The 24,430-nt window shown below is 46.5% G+C and overlaps 1 protein-coding gene across 1 annotated transcript in view; it reads right to left on the reverse strand.

Moving 5' to 3' along the window:
- Positions 1-4,291: 4,291 nt before the first annotated feature.
- Positions 4,292-24,430, reverse strand: part of Zfp407 (zinc finger protein 407) — a 381,839-nt gene continuing 361,700 nt past the window's right edge. Inside the window, exon 9 of the mRNA NM_001033341.2 lies at positions 4,292-6,672. Coding sequence (NP_001028513.2) covers positions 5,333-6,672 — 1,340 coding nt within the window. The 3' untranslated portion in view covers positions 4,292-5,332. The remainder of the gene's footprint in view (positions 6,673-24,430) is intronic.

The raw sequence follows: 24,430 nt of genomic DNA on the forward strand, positions 1-24,430 counted from the left end.
TACAGAAGTAGAAAGGAAGGTAACTAAGAAATTCAGAGTGGAGGGGAAATGGAAATCCATGTCCTAACCTCTCCACTCCTTCTGGAAGGTTCTTTGAGAATATTCACTGTGTCACCAAGAACAAAAGCGCAGATGCAGAGGCGTGGCTCCGATGTCATACTTGGAAACAGTTCAGGAACTGTGGCCCGGACTCTGCAAAATAAAGCTAAGGCGGGGACACAGTCTGGTAGGATCTTACACTTGAGATAGGAAAGTCAGTCTCTGAAGGAGCAACCCCAGTGAGGGTGACTGCTTGGTGACTAAGCTGTTTTGAGTACATCCCATGCCTTAGACATTTTCATGGCTGAAAAACCGTAGCCTGTGCAACCAGTGTGAATCCTCCACTATCACCAAAAACGACACAGTCCTTAGCAGTGCATTAGGAAAACTATGTCTTGCAGTGGGTCACATGTTACAAATGGTGTCAAGACATCTTGTATCTTCAGGAGCTATGCAGGGCAAAGCTCAGTCAGGATCAAGCCATGGGCTGCATCTCCTGCTAGACTGAGGCCAGTTGCTGTGAGCACTGCAGAGGCTGCAGGGAACAAGTACCAAGATGTCCTCACTGCTCTGTAAGCGCCAGGCCACTGGCTGGACAAGTGTCACCCAGAGAAACTTTCACTAACCTAGTTTCCAGCTTGGGAATGGAAAGTAAGTACCTTCCTCTGTGTTGGCTTTAAATCTCCCACTTAACAGGTCATTTGAGAAGTGATGTGACAAGTGGGGGACACCTGGCCATGGGAGGGCCTAGAGGCTTGTGTTTATCCTGGCTGTAAATCATCTTTTAGTGATGGTGAAAGTCATGTTGAAATTAGGTCACTTTAAAAGAATTTATTAAAAGGCATTGCACACGCAGACCATAGAGGAAGCATATGGTTCTTTGCTGGAGATACGAGGCTTGATTTATTGAACTTTGGGAATGGTCTTTGTGACCGCATTGTAGGGCTTCAAACTCTGGCCTTCCACAGCCATTTCTGGGCAAGTTTCTCAGCTTACATGGGTCTGTCCCAACTGCAGGAAGAGAAACCACAAACCTGGCCTGGGGAAGGGCTCAGCTCTGGAAAGCAGTAGGACACTGTCTCAGCTCCCTTCTCGGGCAGGAGATCTCTAGGACCTCCTACTTCATTGGCTTTACAAACCAAGGACCTGAGAGTAACAGGGTTATCTCAGCAACTCCTTGAGGATTACAATGGTGCCCCGTGTTTTGTAACTGTTGAATAGACACTGGTCCTCATCCCCAAATTCCATGTGCCAATCCTCCTCCCTCCCAGGGAAGCCTAGGAGCCATGACAACAAAGGTAAAGCTTATTATACCCTCATTTCTTTGATTCCGTTTAAAGGCATTATAACAAAGCTTACTTTTTCTTGTTTGGCTGGAAGTGGCCTTTCTGGACAAAGCAGGGCAGGATAGAGCTGAAAGTCAATGCCTCGGGTCTTCATGGACCTGTCTTCTGGCCCTTCTGAGTTTCCACAGCCAGTAGGGGCTTTCGGTTTTCCCATCACAGATATAGCCAAGAAAGTGGGCAGTGCTGCCTCAGGCACAGACACAAATACTCCCAACCAGATCGACGGCCCTTCCCAGGCAGCTCCTCTGCCCTTTCTTTATCTCCAGTTATAAGAGCAGTGCCAGGTTTTGTCATCAGCCACAGCCATGTCTCCAAATGGCTTTTCAGTGTCAGGCCCATCAGGAAATTAACTCATCAAGCAGTGACAGCTGCTAATTTTTCCCCTTCCATGTCAGATGGATTGCCCGCTGGAGCTAATCATGCATCACCCACCCTGATTAGAAGGTGCTTCCGAAACGTATAACTGCCACCCCAGCTAACTTTTTCTCCATGTAAAATGATATCACCCTAGAGGAGTAGAAAACGAATTGTATTCTCCAACATAATGGAACAGGAGAAGGCTGCTTAAGTTACCTTGTGCCCTCTTACATTATGGGCTAATACTATACAGTGAGAGAAGAGACAGGCGCTGATCTCTGCTGTGCTAACTGAATGGCCTTTCCTGTTCCCTAGTCCTGGTCAACTCAATTCTCTGCTTAGACCATCCTATCTTTTTTTTTTCTCCAAGAAACAAGTGTGATGGAGGTGGGATTTTTCTAGACGCTGTGTAGTGGGAACTGGGTCAGGATCCTCCACAGAAACTGGTTGGGGCTAGGCCATTAGAGTCTTGGCTGTATTCTAGCTAGAGATGGAGCTAACATGGAGTAAGCTTCACGCTCCATCTTTTAGCTCTTTGCAATTCCTTTGCTTGTGTAAACTTCTGTCCTTTGAGGACCTCCTTTTAAGAATCCCCGTTAGAAAGATGGCTGCTAACTGGCTAGGATCCCCACTAACGTTATCCGGTAGACCTGGAAATCTAATTGGGCTCGTCATCGTCTGTCTACCTCAGGTGTCAATGCTGACCGGTCAGCATAGCCTGAGTCCCCTGATGTGAGAATTTTCTCTATAGAAAGTTTCCATCCTCACAGCCAGCCCAGCTCTTCCTACGCTTCAGAACTGAGCTCGGTTTGGCCCTGAGATTTCTTGTCTTTCCTGGAAGTACGTCGGATAATCCGTGACTGCTATCTGGCTACGATTCTTCATATACTGTTAGCTGACAGGGATTCCCGAAGCCATATGAACCCAGTCTTAGTACTTGTACTTAAAATACTTGGTCCTTCACAGGAAACCAGCATGGGAAAGCCCCAATCAATGCCTGCACCAGGCAGTTTGGTTGACTTTGGGGCAAGGACGTGTAGCAGTGACTACTGCTCAACTCTCAGGGAGGGCTGAGGCCTCTCACAAAGGTGATCATGTGAGTCAGATCACAGCACCACACTAAAATGACCATTTGTGACAGGAAGTTCTATGTCTAGAAATGGCCATTTTGCTTCGTGATGATCCGCCAACCTACCAACAGCAAACACTGCTCAACTTTCAGCATGGAAGCTAAGATCTAAGCCATATCTATATGCTATGCTGACTTGAAAATCAGTCTTCCTGGCATGCAGATATCCTTGGGGCTGGATCATTCAATTGGCTGTAGCTTAATATAAACATGGTCTTCTGGGGTTACAAGCTATACGTAAAATGTCATTGGCTGGGCTTTTACTTCTTTAAAATTGTAACATTTTCTCAATAAAAAAAAAAAAAAAGAAAGAAAAAAGAAAAGAAACCTTCAGGAAAGCTGTGAGCGCGCCGTGCCGTCTTTACAGACAGTCCGTGCTGCAATGAATGTCCTCTGCTCGCCAACCCTGCCATGCCTCATTATTCTGAGGCACACATTTGTGTGTGTGCTTCTTAAACTCCCTCACATTCCAATAGTTGTGTAATGAGAGAGAAAAGAGAGGTAACATTAACCTAGCTCTATAGGTAATTACAGGATACAGTAGCTTGGAGAAGCCTTCGAAATCTTTCTGAGTCTACGAACACCTCTGTACCTTCCTTTTTTTTTTTTATGCAAAGACCTGCTCTTTTCATCGAGAATACAATGTGATTGCTGGTTTGACACTGCAGGCTACACTGGTTTTATGAAGGATTAAATGCCACCTGAGACATATTTATCCTAAATAAATCACACACGGTAAACTACAGCATGTCAGTGTCAGCGCCCTGGACTGTAGCGGAAAGGTTAGCCATACAGGGCTCTGCAGAGGCAGGAATTAGCATTGAGCCTCAGGACCGCAGGGCCGTGCGCACCAACGGGAGAGGTGATCAAGAAGAAATATCTCCACTGAAAAACACCCCACCCCCCTTTTTTAACATGTATGAGGAGCTCGGAGAGGGCCATCACTTTGTAAAGGTCACCTCTATCCTGATAACAAACGGGAGTTGATCCTGTCACTGTTTGGCAAAGACACTGTTTAAGAGGAGCTGAGTAGCCCTGCCATCTTTAGGAAGCAGGAACAGTCACACTGAGCTAACTGACTCAGCATCAAAGCTCAAGTTCTACCTTTTCCTATCTTCTGCTGGAAGGGGAGGTGGACGGAGGGAGCTGGCCCTGGAGTGGACACAGCTCAAGGCAAAGCAACCAGGAGGCCAGAGGCCATTCTCCAGTGCTTCCTCCCATCGCCTTAGGAAGGGAGTTAAATGGGACTCATCCTGACAGAGTCTGGCTTCCCGTCCAGAACCATGATAGACCGTGCCCGAGTTATCTGCCAAACATTGATGCAGTGTCACTGGGCTGCAGCTGTCGTCTACTATAAACGAAAGTGGTTAGAGCAGAGGGTGGACTTCCTTGGCAGGCTGGCACTTAGTACACCACCACCTTTAGTTTAATGCTATAATTTTATTTCAAAGAAAACAACAAGAACAATTTTGCCTTTGAGGAATGGGGCTATTTTACAATGTTGAGAACAAAACAAAAAGAGCAATGGAATCAAGAAAGATCATCAGACCCTGCACCCTGCACTTACAGTGCTGGGGGACGAGGGCAACGGGGGGCGTCCACTGTAACGGTCAATGTCAGCCTCCCCATATTCTGAAAGTCACAGATAAATCCTGCAGAAATGATACTGAGACAAACAAATATTTCATAGAAAAAGCAATGAATGATATTTTCATAGTGGACATTTCATGTACAAACAAAATGAATTTTATGGTATGAAATGAATTCAGAATTAATTAATTGTCTCAACCCAGGTGGATTGTAACTGAATAAAACTTTCAAGACTTTTCTCAAACCACAGTTGAAAGATTACTCAACGACCACGGCGAAGGAATCCCCTAAAATATTTGCAGAGAGGAAATTTATACATAAAATGAACTAACAGGCTTCCTTTGGTCTGGGAACACCATTATCTTAAACTTAAAATAACAATAAAAACAATGTAATGTGTTCACTGCTTCAAGATGTAATCTTGGTAGTTCTGATTTTTAATCGGCTGTGGGAGGAGATGGCAGAGCTGTGTGCGCCGTAGCAGGCACAGAGGGCTGAGGCTAGCGACGTCGCCTATTTCCCATAGGGGGCACCATCTTTTGATGACTAAACAGGGAACTTATATGGGAGAAGACCCAGCGAAAACTGCTGCTCCCCACAATGGTACTCGAGGGGCAAGGCCACCCGCAGAGGGCCCAGTGCTCTATGGCACAGGTTCATCCGGCCTGCCCACTCTCAGGAGGCTGCTGGGCAACCGAGGTGTAGGCTTGGCTTGCTGCCCTCCTCGGGTGCCTCCTTAGTGGCCGATGTTACCCTTGCCTGAAGGGCTTGTTCAGCACACCTCTCAAGTAAACACGACAAAGTTCCGTGGCCTCAGGGTGGCACAGGTAGATCTCCGCAGCCTGCCCGGTGCCCAGCATGGAGGCCTGCCTCACGCTTCTTGGAGCTCACTGTTTTCTCTTTGGCTCTGGATCACTGTGGCTGCTGGGGAGCCATCCTGGGTATAGATGACCATGCTCGTCAACTGTTCCGTGCTGCTGGAACCCACAGCCTCAGCACTGAGTGCAGCCCCAGCCTGCAGAATCTCTGGAGAGCTGGCTGTCTCTATCACAGTGTGGGAGTAAACTCCTGTGTCCTCCTGTACACCCGGAGGCAACTCGGTCACAATGTAGTGAGTGGCGCCCTCGGGGAAGCTGCTGTTGGACTCACGGACCATGGCTTGGACTAGCTCTTCTGTTACAATGATCTGAGAGATCTCTCCTTCTGACTCTACCAGGTCCATGTGCTCGGCTGGCACCCGCAGGCCATGGGTCTCAGCCTCCTGCATGATGAACTGGGAGCCTTCTCCGGCCACCATGTGGACAGCGCCCTCTTCATTCACAATGACTTGAGTAACGCCATCCTTTATCAGCTGGCTAGCTGCAGCCGTGTCACAGACAGCAAACTGCAGGACTCCCTGAACCATCTTCTTGAAGGCCACCTGGGCTCGTTCCTGAGACGTGATGATGGTTGAGGGGCGGACAACCTGGGTCAGTACTTCCATGGATGCTGGACTCTCCTCAACATCTTGGAACAGCTGAGCCTCCGTGGCCTCCGCCTTGGCGTGAGCCTGGGCCGCTTCCTGGCTGGGCAGCTGGATCAGCACGTCCTTGTGGCTGGGCCGACCTTTTTCCTCATGCCCCACTCTGCCCTCCACCTCTCCCAACTCAGTGACAGCACACAGCAGTGCATCTAAGGCTGAGGAGTTGTCAGATGGAGGGACTCCAGCCTCAGAGAGACTTAAGACCTCCTGCTTGGTGACCTGCTGTATGACAGCAGCACCTGGGCTGAGGGCCTCGTCCACACTGTGACTTTCCATGGAACCCCCCATGACAACCACCTGGGTGGTTCCGTCTGCCAACTGCTCAGGGAGGATGGGTCCAGGTACCACACTGCCCACATGCGACCCGTTCTGACTTGTGGCAATGACCTGCCCATGTTCTGTGATGTGCACCACCCTGGCCACTTGGCCAGCCATCGCCAGCGTCTGCAGTGTGGCCGCAGCAGTCTCTTCCACGGAGGCGTCCAGGGCGAACTCGCCATCGTAGCCCTGGATGATGATGACCTGCTGGACCTGCTCAGGGGACGCAGCCTGCCGCTTGCTGCTCCTCAAGGACCTCTCCTTGACAGGCGACTCCTCCGCCAGGGTGGCTGCAGTGAAGGGGCTGTCTGTCTCCACAAACGTGGCTCCTTGTCCTTTCAGGCGGCACTCATAGGACTTGGACACGATGCCTGTGGAAGACAGGGACCAGTTAGAGTGTGGAAAGAGAACTTCAAGAGTCAACTTAGACAGCTTTCTGCAGCTGCTCTGAGCCTCAGGAACGGATGTGTGGCCCTCTCTGCAGAGGCCAAGGAGTGCGCACGAGATGCGTCAGGAGGCCGCTCACTCATGTGTCCCTTTACAGGCTGGCACGAGATAAACTCCTTCCCATAGCCACGTGACATGTGTACAAACCTGCCTGAGCGCTGCGGGTGTGCAGGGTCCTGGGTGGGATACAGACAGCTCCTCTGTGTGATGCTTACTAGTGTCAACTTGACAGCCTCTCCAATTACCTACAGCCAAACCTCTGGGCGTGCCTCTGAAGGACTGAATGAAGGAAGTCAGCCTCCGAGCACGTCTGTGAGGGTTAATAAGTCAAGGTAACAGAGGTAGAAAGCACCTTAACTGCAGGAAGCACCATTCCAGGGCTAGGGGCCTGGACTGAATAAGGCGGAGGTGAACTGAGTCCCTGCTTCCTGGCAGCATGTGGCCACAGGCTACACACTCTGACCATGCCTTTCCTGCCAAGAGAGACTGAATCACCTTTAAGTTGCTTCTTGCCAGGCACTGTGTCACAGCGATGAGAAAACCCCTGCACTTGGTCCCTCTCATGTCCAACAGCAAGGACAAAAAGGAAAGCCAGCAGTAGGATCTTTGAACTCAAAGGAAAACCTTTTCTTAAGGGGCAAATGTAATCAATAAAGACAGTGAAAGCTTCACACATTAAGTTAAAAAGTGTGTTACCAACAAATGCAGGTGCAAGAGTTCATGGCAACAAATATTTACTGAACCAAAGTGAGAGCTAAGCCAGTGTGGCTGTGGTGAGCCGTGTGGGCTGAGCACTGTGCTAGGTTCAGGCCCAGAAAGACAAACAAAAGGCCCAGGCACTTGGAGTCTGGAATCAGGTCTCTCAGAGTAGGCCTAAAGGGCCCAGGTAACGGTTCACTCCACCTGAGCAGTTCAGGTGCCCAGCATGGAAGAGGAGACATAGCTAATAAAGCTTTTGCCTGCTGACCATGGCTCGGACACCGTGGAAGCCAGAGGACACGCACAGCTGCAGAGATGAACAAATCACATCCTCGGCTATAGGACAGTATGGAGGGGAAGGACCTGCTGAAGATCCATGAGCTGGGCCTTCAAGGATAGGGAGACCCTAGATGGTAAGGCAGAGAGCTGTGCAGAGAGTGGAGTACAGGTTCCTGGGCATGCTCACATGCTCCATGCTCCAGCAGCTGTGGCTAGAAACCTGTTGAATGCTTTTAAACAGACAGACGAGAACTGTGACACAGGGCAGCAGAGCGAGTGTTTCCATGTCAACCTCAAGTCCCTCCTAGTGAGACCACGGTGGCTCTTCTGAAAACACAGCAAGGCCCCTGGGTGCGATGGTCCAGCTCTCTTGTGGGATGAGCAGTGGACAGGACAGGGAGGACGAGTAGGGGAGAAGTAAGACGGGAACCCTAACAACCACTTGGCCTGAGACACGAGACAGTAGGTGCAGCTTCTGCCCTGCCAGTCTCCCAGCCATTCCAGTTTCAGCCCAGACTCTGGTTTCAGGGTCACGAGCCCAGGGCTGAGCTGTCTGCCCAGGAAGTCAGGGTGTATGACGGATGCGGGGCACACACGTGACAGATGTGGGGCACACACATGCACACCTTCATGACCTTATCTCCAAGTCCGGAACTCAATAGGGTAAGGAGTGATGGGAACCGTCTGCCGTCTCCACGGAGAACGGACAACTCTGATTCCTGTTCTCTCCACCCCCCTCACACCTGTGTTTAACACTCCCTCCATCAGCAGCACCTGCATGTCTGACACAACTCTCTTACACTCTCAGTAAACTGTGCAGAGTTATTTATTCTCTTATGTGCTTTATTCTTCTTACCAAGGGGTGCAAGGGAGACAGGATCAAGACTTGAAGCTCATTATTTATTGCTGGCATCCCTTAAAAACAGCAATTTTGCTTACCACCTTGATGGTGTGTTCCAAAAAAGCTTTTTATTTCAAGGCCAAGTTAATCCTGAGCACAGGCCCCTGACAGGGCCTTTGAGTAGGAACAGTGGTCCGGAATGTGTAAGTATTCACGAGCTGTTTTTGTCTTTGTTGGAGAACTCTCTTGGCTGTGGGTCTCAGAAGGTTTATTGGAGTTGTGTCAACAGAGCAGCTCCTCACCTCATAGCCACAGCATACCGTGACAGAAAGGTGCTGCTCAGACTGGTGCAGTAGGAGAAGAGGGGACACCGGGAGATGGGACTGTGACAGCTAAAGGTCAACTCAACTTCCCTACAAGAGTCCTCGAAGTCCATGAGTCTCCCCAAAACAACACTGCTCCCTGCTCCTTCTCAGTTACCCCCACAGCGAGAACGGAGCACTGTGAGGACCACAATGTCAGTCTGCTGGGAGATGGGAGTTTCCAGGTGTGCTTCTCGGGGTTTTCACCCAGGGGTTTGGAGTACACCCTATAGGAGTCTGAAGGGCTCTGCATGGGAGCATGCTTGTGCTTGTGAGCTTCTGATGCCTCATCCTATCTTCCTCCAACTTTCCAAAACACAACGTCTCTCATTTGCCTAGACCAGTGCAGTACATTGCTCTACGGACACAGGAGTGGGTGATAAGGGTGAGAGTGGTCAGTCTGAGGATGCTAAGAAACAGTTCAAGCATGAGCAGGCTTCCATGAGCAGGCCTCCATGAGCAGGTCTCCATGAGCAGGCCTCCATGAGCAGGTCTCCATGAGCAGGTCTCCATGAGCAGGCCTCCATGAGCAGGTCTGCATGAGCAGGTCTCCATGAGCAGGTCTGCATGAGCAGGCCTCCATGAGCAGGTGTACATGAGCAGCCTCCATGAGCAGGTCTCCATGAGCAGCCTCCATGAGCAGGTCTCCATGAGCAGCCTCCATGAGCAGGTCTGCATGAGCAGGTCTGCATGAGCAGGCCTCCATGAGCAGGTCTGCATGAGCAGGCCTCCATGAGCAGGTCTACATGAGCAGCCTCCATGAGCAGGTCTGCATGAGCAGGCCTCCATGAGCAGGTCTGCATGAGCAGGTCTGCATGAGCAGGCCTCCATGAGCAGGTCTGCATGAGCAGGCCTCCATGAGCAGGTCTGCATGAGCAGGTCTCCATGAGCAGGTCTGCATGAGCAGGCCTCCATGAGCAGGTCTACATGAGCAGCCTCCATGAGCAGGTCTCCATGAGCAGCCTCCATGAGCCGGTCTGCATGAGCAGGTCTGCATGAGCAGGCCTCCATGAGCAGGTCTCCACGGGTTCACCTACGCTCATGTTGTCATTTCACCTTTCACCTGTCCTCAATTTTCTTCTCTGAGAGGTTAGCCTGCGTCAGTCTCTGAAGAGATCCAACACTAGAAGCACCACAGACCTGACTGCATCTGTGACAGGGTTTGAGTGGGCCTTGCTCCTGGTCAGTCCGTCTGTGTGTCATTCACTGGGTCCTCTAGCTCATCACCTGGGTCTGTCGGGCTCTCTTCTGCTATGCATGCAATGTCATAACCCAGCTCTAACTTTCCAGCCTGGAATGCAGTATTTTGCTTGCCTTTCTTACTTCTGATTTGGATTTGTGTCTGCTCATCCTGATTTCAAGGTTATATATGGTGTAATTCACAGACTGCTTCATTCAACTGGCTCTGCCCCCAGTAATTACATAAGAAGAGATTATTGCGTTTACAGTAAAAATCAGGAGAAACCATACAAGTTGGGGGAAATGAGAAAAATATTATTCTTAGAAGGCAAGAAAGACCACTTGCTTGGGCCCCAGCAATCCACTACTCACTAGAAAACGGAAGGAAACCGTCTTGGGTACAGAATGAGCCTCTGAATTCCTTGCACCACTGATAATTATGATTCCGAACTACTTGCTCAGTTCATTTGAATCCAGAGATGGGCTAAGCTACTTCCAAACCATTAAAGTAAACCGTGTGGGTAAATACTGCTGTCAGTTGGTTCTGTGATGAAGTTTAATGCCACCAACATCTTAACCTCCGGCAGCGCGGCCCCAGCCAGTCCATCATAGTTCATAAATGTGAGTGCAGGTCCGTCTTTTGATTCAGCAATTTAATAACTTCGAGTGCTGTCAGTACTGCTTTGAAAAATAGCACCTATAAAATGTAACAGCCTCAATCAGATTGAAAAAGATTCACCCATTGAAGATTCTTCCATTTCAACCATAATGAATTAATGTGGAGCGATGCAGAAGTTCAAGTGTCACTTAAACGAATGTGAATCTCTACTGTAACTTTGAATTCCAGAATGTGATGGGCACACGAGCTCCTTCTAGTGAAAATGGACTGTGAAGCTCGCCAGTGCAGATGGTCACATGGAGTGGCACTGCTGGACGGGGCAGTCTTCAGGTTTGATCCCAGAGGCCTCATTACGGCTGTAGCTTCAACAAGCATGCAGATCTTTAATGGCCTGTGGATGCCTGGCTAGCATTTGTGCTGTATTTATTTTTAAGACATACTGTTAGATTTCGGAGCAATGCCTATACTTTGGACCTGTTTCCAAGAGGGCGAATAGTCATGTGCAGAAGTTGGGAATGGAGTTAATAGGCAGCCCTGTTCATGGTTATGAGACTCTTTCTTGCTTATCTACTCCCATGCATAGAGATACTGCTCATGTCTAAACGCTAAGAAGAGTTACTAACTCAGATGGTAATAAAGGTGGCTCTTGGGTTTTTTTTTTTTTTTTTTTTTTTTTTTGCTTGGGATCTGTTTTCAATGAAGTGATTTTGGGGCTAAGCTTTGCTTCAGTAGAACACAGCAATGTAACCGCTGACCCTTCTGGAAGAGCGTGCTCCAAAGATGGAGACAATGGGTAGGTTGTGAAGGCTTGTGGTCCCCGAGCCACACTGGGGTCTGCCCCTCTGTCAGGCTCTGGGCAGATGTGGAGGCGCAGTGCACCTGACTCCTTTCTTTGTGTGAGAGCTGGGCTATGGTTACTGTCATCATTTCCCCCCCACAGAATAAATACCTTATGCTTTTGTTAAGCTTACATTTAATTAAAATGTACAGAATTTGTGCAGTAAACTCAAATGAAACAAATAAAACAAGGGCCCCCTCTCTTGAAGGCATACGTTGTGAATGAAAAATGTCATTACAGACTAAAAAATTTTGCAGTAAACAGGGCCTACAGAGAGAAGTTTCCCCTGTAATGACATCCATAAAATACACAAATGGCACTTTTAGTACCATCCTGAATATGGCATTTTCTGTGCTCTACACACAATCTAAATGGTTTGATCATAGAGCATAATACTCCATTGGGTTTATAGAACAATCAATGTTCCATAAAATGATGTATTTATCCAATAGTAGGCTCAGCAGTTACTGGTCTATGACATTGTAGGACACAGGCTTGGGCTCCTCTCAGCACACATGCTGGCTGTAAAACTTATCTAACACCACTTCAACAACTTCATCTCATCTGTGGCAAGTAATTTGTGGAAGCCTCAGCTTGGTTCAAAAAAAAAACTTGTAATAAAAATTCATAGAATTTTCAGGAGAACGAAGGCTGCTGACAATAGAAAGGTCACATTGTGTCTGCACTCAGGGGTCAAAGGTTGTCGGCGGTTCTAAAGCTGAGAGTAGATTTCATGCATCGTGTAGCAGATAAAGATGGCATTAAAAAGACGTGTCGTGGGGTGAGGTGCCTGATGCTGGCGAGAGCCGTGTTAACATCCTATGTAAACCACTCTACAGCGATGAGCCAGCGTTGATGTCACACCCGGAGCCTCCCCTGAGCAGTACTAAATGTTGATCTGGTGCTCGGGCACACTGCACATTCTGTGGTTTAGAGTCTGTGTTTTGCTTAAACCACTAAAGCCTGAAAATGCTGGGCTGTTTCACTGTCATAATTAAAGCACCTTGAATATGAAGCGATCCAAAAAATAATACTTTTCATATAAAAACTTGGGGCACACATGACATTCTGATTCTTAAGCCATGTATAATTTTTCCTGACTTTCATTTTAAGATGTAATTTTAAAAAGAATGTTAAAAAATCATACTTAATGTCTATTAAAATGAAACAATATTAACAGATTATGCTAATAAATTAGAGCCATATTTTAATGTCACAAAAGCTTATAAGTTTCTCAAGTGAAAGCAGGAAAAATGACAAATTAAAATTCAGTGAAATATAACCTTTTAGAAGTTTAAAGCAGGGAATACATTATTCTCACAATAGCAGCCAGCAATAGTTTAGCCAGTCAAATCGATGTCGATAATTGCTCTGTAATTTATTCATCTTAAAGACAGCAACCATCCCTGGCATCGTGCGGGTGCCCGCTTCCAACCCGGCTTAACGAGCGAGTGCTTCCAGGCAGCCCGGTCCAGCCTACACGTGCAAGGGCCTTGTCTCTGCATGGCTTCTCACACCACAAATACGTAGGGAAGCCCTCAAATTCTTGTCAGAAAACCCAGGCCCAGACTGTAGGACTTGACTGGGATTAAAAAGAGCATGCGCTGGAGAAATAGTGACAGAGCTGGTGGAGAGAAACCTGCTGGCCAGCATGGGGCGGTCAGTATCTCATGCCTATTACCTCAGAGTTAGAAAGATACACTCTGCCAGGCTATTAAAGTTCGCACAGGAAGTAGAAACAGGCGGGATATCTGCGATACAGAGTGAAGAATTAATTTAGCTTTTTATGTACCTGTTTACATGGCCATCAGAGCAGCAGGGCTGGTGTCGGGCACAGGATTGGTTATTATGGACCTAAAATGAGCCTCAGTGCCGTGGCTCACCTCAGCTGTGTTAGGTGAACCACGGCAATGACTGCACTCTCCTTACATCAGCCATAAGCAGGTACAACCTGAAGAACTACAGTGTGATGAAGTCTCTGCTTCCCAAGAGATGAGAGAAATCATTGTCCTGTAAGAAATTAGCTCAAGTTAAGCCACTGAAAAGCTCTTCAGATATAAGCTCAAATATCACACTCTGCAGATGCGCCGTGCGAGTTTCCGTGAAGGGCACACACAATGGATCAGGACAAGCATTCAGGGCACCACTCGGTTTAACTCCTTTTCCTCGAGCCCATCAGCATCACACTTCCTGCTGGTGGTGACAGAGATGATGATGAATGACCTCTGAAAAGAACTCTAAGATACCCAGAAAAAATGAAGAATAAATTTTATCTCAGGTTGGAAATATACACTTGTTCAGGTTTCTAACTTTACCAAGAATAGTCTCTGTGGGCCCAGGTATTTCCATGGGCACTGAAGGGTGACAAAGAATAAAAGACAATATTTTACCTTTAAGGAAATTCTGTATTAGATCAGACCCATAGGTATATATTATCATTTTCATGCATGAAGCTATGGCAGTACTGGGAGCTGGGCACACAAATCTCACTCAGCGAGGTGAGAGCGAGGCCTCTGAGGTTATCTTGCCAGGCTTCGGAGGTGAGGGAGACAGCAGTTAACTGTTTCTCTGCTGAGCAGACTCTATAAGCTTCATCCGTATGTTATGGAATACCAACTATATAACTTCGGAAATTCCACTCATGTGACAGAAATAGTGTCATCGAGTTTCACAAAGTGATGAAATGGTACTTTAAAGCTAGTCTGTAAGGTGCTCTGATCTTGTCATTCACTCATGAATGGCACAAATGTCTAAGTCCATTCGAGCAAACCAAGGGAGAGGCAGAACCTCCTGCAAGGGAGGAGCCCAGGCAGGCATCAGCCAGCGGAGGGAGAGGTGGGGGAGGGGGGAGAGGCCATGCTTGCACCTGTACTGGCACCTCTCGCGCTCTAGACATGATTTTGGGTACGTGGGGCCAGGAGTCTGGTCTGTGTTGGGGGTTCTCACGTCTCCTTCCTGTGTAGCCTGGTGGGGAACATGAACTGTTGGGACTAAGGCTCCCCTGCTCCTGCACACCTGACACCACCTGGGTCAACATTCTTGCCAGAAGCTCGGGACAGGAGGCCTGGCACTTCCCCTCCCTCTCCGAAGGGAAGCCAGAGGCTTGAAGAAGAGCTACAGACTGCCAGGCCCACGGTGGCAGAGTCCTCTGAAGACCTGCAAGCTCTTCAGGTGGATAGCACCCATCTGCTCACTGCAAGCCTGCCTGGCTTTGACTTAACTAGTACAGGCATTCTTTTCTGCTTTATGAAATCAGGAAATTAAGAAGCCCAACGACCTTTTCCGAAATGTCCTCTGACAGTTTATAAATGCTCAGTACAGATAACACAACAAGGGGAGACAAGGTCTATTTTTCAAAAGTTGTACGCATTATACATACCTTAAAATTATGTAAATACAAAGCTTAGCCAGTGTCGCCGGAGGGCACGCCTCTCACAGGCTGACTCCAGAGCTAACAAAGCAGATCCCCTTGTCCCCTTTGTTCCGGGCAAACCCTAAGAGAAGATCACACTCCCTCTCTTAGTTGAGACCCCATCTCCTCCATATTACGGCCGTGCTATCTTTCCTGAGGAAATGAGAGGACGCAGACATTTGTCTTCATTGCAGACACTTTTGCATGAAGGTAAAAAGCAAACCGCTTCCCGGCAACAGCACAGAGGCACCATTAAAATCAAATTTACAGTAAACAGAACCTACAGCTGGGGTAAACACTAACTGTTAGTATTTTAATTATCTGCAAAGCTCTTGGAGGTCGAACATCTGCTCCTAGCCAAATGACAGCAGCTGCTTGTGTACACTTAAGACAATGCGGGCTTCTTCCCTACATCTTAAAGGGAGTCATATGGTCTTGGCACATGGCTGCTTTTTCTGTTGATCTGGCTGTGTAAGGAGACTGTCATGTCTTGTGGAGGACAGTCCTGCCAAGCCTGATTCCACCACAGGGAGGACATCCTAAACTAGCAAGGTCCTGTGAAGTGAACTATTAGAGACAGGGCCGGGCCCCGTGTGACCCGCTATGGCTGACAAGACTGTTTTGTGGCAGAGTAGGGAGAGGCTGGACATGGTGCTGCGGGACCCCATGTGACTGGCACCAGTCCCTTCTGACATCAATCTGGGTGGCTGAGGGGCAGCTCAGTGCTATGTTTACCTTGGGTAATAAGGCCCATGCTGTTCCTTTGGCCTCATCCATACATTGGCATGGGTTGGGTCAGGACTGGCAGGTGCTCAACATAGAAAATGTAATAGTTAGCTTTCAACCTTTACTTTTTTTTTTTTTTTTTTTTAAGCCTACTATGCTTCCTTCCTACTTAAAAAACTAATCACAAAATATCTGTGCCTTGGGTCCTAGAGAATGAATGTGTGTGTGTGTGTATTTTATTAATACACACACACACATGTATGGTAATCAAATATGAAGTTGATTTAAAAAATTCAAACGACAAACCCTGAAGCTTAAAGTCTGAAATGAGAGGAGGCGATGTCTGTCTTCTCTCCAATATTTAAGATGTCTATGTGACTGCTTCCATCAGAGATGAATGAGGTGCATGCAGTCCATCAAGGACACACACACACTGTCAGGAACACACACCAGCACAAACACAGCCATGCTGCTGGGTCTTCAGATTTCACTCTGCCCCTCCTGCTCCCCATACAGAAAATCAGCTTCTATACCCAGAGACAGATCCTCTATAGCAGGCGGAGGGAATAGAAGTCTTACCAGAGCTTCAGCCACACTTCACGCCTTTCTACCTGTACAGCTTTTTTAAAAGCAGGGCAGCAGGAGCTGTAGTGGCTCAGTGGCACACCAGTGGCCGCCTCGGGCCACCCCAGAGCCCCAACAACTGCTGTTGGTACATTATTTCTGTATTTTTCCCATAAATATGGCGAATAATGTTTTGATGCATCATTCCACTGAACTAACTGATGGGAAACAAGGCAAATCACTGCCCGTTCTGAGATCTTAAAGGGAGTCATCTGGGAGAAGGAGGAGCACCCTGGAAAAGACGAGTGCACACAGTGTGGCATCAGCATGGGAAAGGCGAGTGCACACAGTGAGTCCATCAGCATGGGAAAGGCGAGTGCACACAGTGTGGCCATCAGCTGACATCTAGCATCCCCTACTTAAACATGGAAGAACAGATACAACTCTGGTGTGATGCTACACATTTATCATCACCATGGAAGGATCTGGGCTCCAGGAATATCACACTAAAATCTGTACCTAAGAGAATATTTAAGTCTTTCTCAGGTGACCTATCACCCATGGAGAGAGACTTGCTTGGGCAATGCCTACAAAGACAGAGGGGTGGATGGTATATGAAGTGGTACAGTCACCCTCACAATGAAAAATATTCAGTCTAAAGGTCTCCATGTTGCAGGTGAAGGTGCACAGGCCTTTCATGGTGACCAGGAGCCCCAGGAGAGTCGACGCTGGGTTCTATGCACACATGCTGGACCTTTGGAAAGCAGAAGCAGTGATAAAACAGGCAGGTCAACGCCAAGTGCAGAAAGACAGGAGGTTTTGAACTGTGGGGTGAGAGGTCTAGACAGCACTTCTGAGGCCTAAGTTCTTAGAACCTTGGATCCATACAGCCTTTGCAGAGGAAGCCAAGTCTCAGGTGCAGTCCTACTAACACCTGGGTTACTTCCCGAGTGTCCAAGGCTGACTTGCATGGGGTGGGTAGAGTGGGAGATTTGGTAATAGAGAAGCCCATGAAGTCACCAGCTCAGGGTGTTGATTAAACAACAGTGCTCTGACTTGAGACCAGCACATCATGGAAGTTTAGATGTAGGTAGTGGTCCCACCCACATGTGCATTTAGTGCATCAGAAAGCAGACTGATGTTTGAGAAGGGCTGTCTTTCCTTGTGTAGTGGCTGTGATCGCACCCTGTTCTTCCTGGAGCAAATCCCATGGTCCCACAAGCCTAGAATGATTCGTGGATGTTACGAATGCTTCCTGCCCATCATAAAGGTACAGTGCCTGGTAGACTTCCTTGGACACCAGAGGCAGGATGCCCTATTTCTAAGAAACTGGGTGACTGTCAGCTTTAAGCAGAGCCCAGAGCATGACAGTGCTCAGGAGCAGACCAGGGTAGTGGTGGTATGAGCAACTCTATCTTTTGGGTTCCTATCTGTTCTGGTGAGGGAATACAGGATAAAACCTTGTTAAACTCCAGTGTAAACTACAATGATATTCTCCTGGATTCTGGAGCTAGACCACGATACCTGGAGCAAAATTTTCTGTTTTAGAGAAACTTTCCTACCCGTGACAGACACTGCTCAGTCATGGGGCAACAGTGGCTACTGCACATCATTTCCCTTGTGACTTAGGTTCTTATGAACTTGCTGTAATCCACAGCTGCCTGCTATGAGTGGATTCTACTGGGACCACCAATTATAAATTAGGAAGGCCTTGGAATGGGCCATCATCTTATAGAAACAGCACTTCTGGGATCTGGCTGGAGCCTGTGTAAGTTGCTTGAGTTGTATGTGGCTACACTGTACCCATTAGCAGACATGCAAAGTCAGGGATTTAAAAAAGAATCTAAGAAAGATTTCTTTAAAAGGTCAAGCATACATTCTCTTTGAACAAAACTACAGAATCATCTACTGGAGCTATGAGTAGAATTTTCTCTCTGGACACAAGAGTTAGACCCGGAAAGATCAGAGTCATGAAGAATAATGAAGGAAGATAATTTTTTAATTTAGATTTCACCAACACAGGAAAGAACACTAAACAATGCAAGACATTCAGTGGAGTTCAAATCCAGTATTGAAACAAACAGGTTTTTAGTAAATTCTAAGTTACCCAGTAATACTGTTCTTCAATTCTACATATGCTTAGGGTTTATTTTCATTTGTATTACTAGTTTAAATTTCTTTGGATCAATAATCACCTTAACAAACACTGATATTGACAGTTTACTATATCAACAAGTCAAATATGGACTACAAAAAACTTTGGTGTGTAAGGAATTAATAATCTATTAGAGCGAATGATGCCTCACATTGTCTAGAGAGGAAACCCTGCAGCTTGAAGGATGAGTAAGGTCTTTTTCTAGGCAGTCCTAAGCAGTGGAGAAAGCCTTGTGTTATTATTCTAAGCACATGGCAGCCCTGGAATCAGTTTGCCTGGGGAGAAAGGTTGCGGCGGGGGGGGGGGGTGGGGGGGGGTGGGGGGTGGTGGTGGTGGTGGTGGTGGTGGGGTGGTGGGAGGAGGCAGGAACAGAGTGAAGAGGTAGGTGTTGTATGCAATACGAGGGAGGAACTTGAACTTAGGAATGGTCACAGGAAGCACTGGGAAGTGAAGGGAACTGCTGGAACATCTAAGTCCCTTCTAGTGAACCACTGAACGCTGAAGCTCTCCTACTGTGAGGGAGAGAATAAAAGATCAAGAGCACTTTAGTTTGCCTGCCATCTGGAAGCTCCCATCACCCTTACTCTGTTGACTTATCCTCTAGTTCTGAATGTTCCTCTGTAGGAACCTTGAAAGCATTCTAGACCAAGTTCTCGGCACAAAGGAGGTTTTCTTTGCCTCAGATGAACAGAGGGTGGGGATTAGAGACAAGGACAAGAGATAGAGGAAGAAGGAAGGAGGAAGAAGAGAGGTACAGGGAGAAGGGACAAGGAGGGCAAGGGAGAGGAGCAGGGTATTTGTCCGTGGCCCATAGGCAAATGGTGGTTTATAAAAGTAAACTCCCCCTAGTTAGGATGAGGTGTTTAACTGGGCTATCTAATTAGTTGAGTCAAAGGAGATTTTTGATTGCTGGATCTTGGTAGCCAGCCTCAGGAGGAGGAAGTAGCCAAATAAGGAATGGACCTTGGGGGCTAGCTTTAGGGGTGTAATCTAACCATGGCTAGAGTTCTTTCACCACTACCCTCAAGTATAAATTCCTCAAGAGAAGGAACCTGGATTGTTCTGCAAGGACATGGCACAGTGTGGCACACTGTATCTTTCTAGTTATCGACACAACAGAGGACATTGGGAATGCTATGACCCTAGGTTACTAGGAAGTCAAGACTTGGGTTATTCATGGGGCATAAGAAGACAGTGAGGAGCAACTTGATGCTAAAAAGAGGCCAGGAAGATGGAGACTAGATTCTGGGAGGCTCCTGTACTATTAGAAAGACCACACAATCAATCATTCAGAGGAGGATTCTGCTGGGAAGGATTGGGGTCAGGGTAAGCACCAGGTACCACCGAGGAGGCAGGCCTTCTACCACTGCAGACAAACCCCCTTGAGGACAGTATGGTACCTTCTGCCCTGGCCACTGGCCTTTATCACACATGGTCAGTGAATGGTTTAATTCATTCACACGTGTCCAGTTTTACATAAGATCAGAAGACAGGCAATTGATTACTGGGTTCATTAACAGAAGAAAATGAGGGGTTGGGAAGCTAAAATAATATTCTCCAAATCATGGGAATTTTCCTGTTTACTTTTACTTCTGTTCACTGCTATAGGATGTCAAGCATTTTGCTGAACAACAACAACAACAAAAAAATGCTCTGCTCTTTCTTGGAATAGCAGGGCAATCAGAATGACAGTGCTGAATTAATTCCTCATTTGCTGGCTGAAAGAAACTCAAAGCAGAATCGCCAAAGGGCAAAGCAGAGAGAGTGACAGTATGCATCTCAGCTTTTATGTGTCCATTTGATTACTGTGTGCGCATGTCTGCAGTTTCCTGGAGAGCTAACAGTTATCTTACTCAATGTACACAGTGCTGGGGTATCTATTTGTAGGAACTAGGGTTGGAAAGTATTAATAAGATACCTGAAAATTTTACAAATTCCAAGAAGTATTGCAGATAATGCATACAATAAAGGAAGAACATGCCTCCCAGGAAAGCCTCTACCACAGAGGCTTGCCTAACAAAGCTGTCACATGACACCAGGTTGCAAGATGGAACCTTAGGTGCCCCGGTAGTTGCCCTTCACTTGGAGGTACCTTAATTTTGGTGTGCAGAGAAACTGTTGTGTTCTGGCCTTCACTTGACATCCATTGGCTAGAATAATGCTTGCTCCAAGTCTGTTCTGCTGGTAACGGGACCACCACTCCATTGGTAGCCATGCACAGCAAGTTTCCCATGAATAATATATAAATATCCAGTGCATCCCTGCAACTATAACGTAGCTCAACATGCTGGTTTTAGTTCTCTGTTAATGTCTGTATTGTAATCACGTTTTTTGTTTTATTGAATACTTTTTAAAAAATTTATACATAGAAGCAGTATTATACATATTCTACAAGATATACCACAATTTAGTTTGAATTTTGGATATATTATTCCTAAAGATCACATACTTTTCTCTTTAAAAATATTTCCAACCTACTGGGAACCTGTTTATTTGGCTCAATGAAACTCTGCATGAATTTGAGAAGGGCAGAAGCCAGGGTAAACTGGGACACAAATGTTTGATTCCCATAGGCATCAAACATTTAGCTCAAGACTATCCAGAGATCCCCTCCCCCATGGGGGGGGGAGAGGCCTTTTTGAACCTTAAGTTCAACTTTATGAAAGAAGAACAACAAAGGCTGGAGTAAGTCGGCACTTAGATCCTCTGGGTATCCATTCAAAGGGGCCAAGTCAAGGAAGATACTGCATTCTGCCTGTGACAAGCTCTCAGACTTTGCTCAAAGAAGGCAGCACGCCTTGGTGCTGACGATCACCAATAGGCTACATGATGATTTCATAACCTCTTTGATGTCAAGTAGATTTTTTAGAACAATTGGGCATTCGCCTAGAACTCACAAATACATGACCCTCTTCTACTACTGGCTAATGCTGACAAAGCACGGCACCAGCTAGGCAGGCAGAGGGATCCCAGCATAGTCTACAGAAAACATGAGCTCACCTTATCTTGAACCCTTCTGTTTACATATGAAAGCACAGTGTCCTCTGTATATTGAACACACCCCCATTTCCCCAGCACAGCAGCCACTTACACTATCTGGGTCTAGAAATTAATGGGCTGATTATAGCACAGGAACACACAAATGCATTTACAATGACTGCATTTAGCTGAGTTTGAGTTTAGTAAAGAATTGTTTCTGAGCACTTGAATAGAAATTCAGGAAAGGTTAAAAAAAAAAAAAGAGCCATGTCTAGGCCGAGCTTTGTCCCATTTAAAGTCTTTAAACAGCTGAAGATGGGAAATGTCTACTCATTAAGATGAAGACACAGAGAGCATTAGGTCTGTAGACCCTGGGCTGCATAGCAGCAGATGGGGGTACTGCTGGCTCAGAGCACAGACACCCATCCTAATGCCGTTCATATTCTGTCTGAGATCCAAAACAATCACACTCTGGTCTTCCAGCCTGAGAAACCTAAGAAAGCTACTCAAGGTTCTCGGCATTAAGTTTCCATTTTGTAAAAGAACAGGACGGTGGCCTGAGTGTCACCACAACAGAGAACAGAGCAACAAGGAGTGTGGTAGGTGAGTGGATGCCACAGATCCTGGCATTCTCCAGACAGCACTGACACGATGGGGGCTCCTGCCTAGGAGGCTCTGCACATGGACTGACATACTCTCCTTGTATTTGCAGGAAGCTTTAGCCACACTCCCATTGGTCAAAGGAGAATCGCCTACACGTAGAGCACCAGCGACTTACCAAGTGTTCTGCTGAATGTCCCAACACACGACGAAAAGGATATTTAAAGAGATAAGCCGAGTGCGTATAATTTATGTATACAATGTAAGCTCATTGATTTAGCTATTAATATGCTTTTTAATCAAAATAAAAAGATTACTTGTTTTCAGTTAGATGGATTTTAAGTTTCTGTTGAGATGAATGGATCTACACATATGTTGTACTTTCTGTGTTGTACACACACAAACACACATTGAAACACATGTATACACATATCCTTCTACTTATCAAGTTTGAATATATTTTGCTTCTAATCCAGACAGATTGCTGAAACTTATTTTGCATGGATATTCTTGAAGAATTCGTGGCTGAAATGCAATTTGGAAACAATGTAGAATGTGGCTGTAGCTGGTGTGGAGTGCCCAAAAGAACTCTGGTGAGTAACTAGGCAACTGCCAGTCTCTGCCTGAAACACCTGACCCATGATGGTCTTCAACAGGAAGAGGTTCTTAAGTAATATGGAATAATGATTTTTTTAAATAAACCATTCACCCACCATTACAGACCTATCAATGAGAATCCTATTCATCAAGGACCATGCAAAAATGGGAGTTGCACAGGGTTATTTAGAAAGTAATTCTCTAAAAATTATAGTAATTCATACATAGATACACACTAAAAAAAAACAAACGAACTATGAAAATGCACAGCAAACCCACTATGAGCTACACCCTGCAAGGACTACGATTTGGCTAGAATTAAGAAGGATGATAACACTAAGTACTGGGGAAGGCATGGGGCACTGGTACTTTCACATACTGTTGGTGAGACTGCAAAGTGGTACAATCATCTTTGGGCAACAATTTGGCCATTTCTTAACACAGCATGCTATATTGAAATAAAAACACAAGTTTATTCTGAAACCTGTGCTAAACATTTACAGTTTACAATCATTCCCAAGTAGAGCAACCAAAATATCTATCACCAGCAGAGTAGTTAAACACACTGGTACATCAGTACAATGGAATACTACTCAGTAATGGAAGGATCGTATGACACTTGGCTCAACCATGGGAATGAGTCTCAAAGAACATTGTGTACACGGCATCATACTCTCAATTCCATTTCTGTGTCATTCTGGGAGAGACAAAACTGTCGGGAAGTCACCAGCTGAGTGAGTGATAGAGAGTAGGTCTATAGCGCTGAGGAGACAATGGGACTTTCTGAAAAATTGGCTCGGTCGTGGAGATGGGTATGTGAGCACATAGCCATCAACAGCAGTGTTTTACCTGTGGATTGCCAGGACTCTATAGGACGTATTATGATGTTCTCTTTACAGTCACTAGATATCAAAATAACTCATGGCTTGGTTTTAGCATCCAAAGATCTCATCTGTAAAGTTTCCTATTCACTTTTCAGAGACAACGCAGGACTCATTGTTCAAATAATTCTCTGAAGTTTAAGAAGCCCCAAATCATTAGGCTAGGTTATCATTTACTTTTAAGTTTCATTTTTAATTGATGACACAGAAATTCAAGTAATAAGAAATATTCTGAGATGCTAAATATGTGTGAATTGGTTGCCTGGGAGTAAGAGATGCGACTGTCTGAGTCCAGGTTGCCTTTAGCAATGAAGCATGGTCCTGTGCCTATGGGGGATGCCAGTGGCTTCTTACAGTCACAGAGACTGAATCTTGTCCATATCTCCTCTACCTCATTAGGGAAAGACCATCTGTATATTCATGTTGCTTTATAGGAAGACAGCAAGCTGGACTGTCTCCCAGATGGCTGTACTGTGGTTAATCAATGCGGTTCTTAACTGTCTGCCCTTCAGTTACACAGGAGCTGGACATTTTCTTCCTGCTCAGTTAGTTGTATGTTTGCTCTCTTGGGACGTTCCCGTAGCAGCCCGATGTGAGACACTCAGGTTAAGGAACTTACCTTAGGCACTGTGTTGGCCAAACTGGTGCCATGGAGGTGCTACCAAGCCGCTGAGTGTTTAGGAGTCTTCTCTCATGAGGGATAGGGAGGGGACTTCGGCTTTCCCTGCCGTCACACTGTCTCCTGCTACCTTACCTTATCAACATAGCAAGGGTTGAACTCTTAATGATTTTGTCTTCTCCTTAATCATTTTCCTTTATCATGTCTTTAGCCAAGATTTAAGATTCAGACAGATCTGGGCTGTACTGCAATGAGTGTGTGTGGGCAACTTCTTCAAGCTCCAAGGCTTCAGCTTCTATGTCTATAATGTGGGGCCATGGAGACCTTGCCAA

This window comes from Mus musculus, chromosome 18 (assembly GCF_000001635.26).
Source record: "Mus musculus strain C57BL/6J chromosome 18, GRCm38.p6 C57BL/6J".
NCBI lineage: Eukaryota > Metazoa > Chordata > Mammalia > Rodentia > Muridae > Mus > Mus musculus.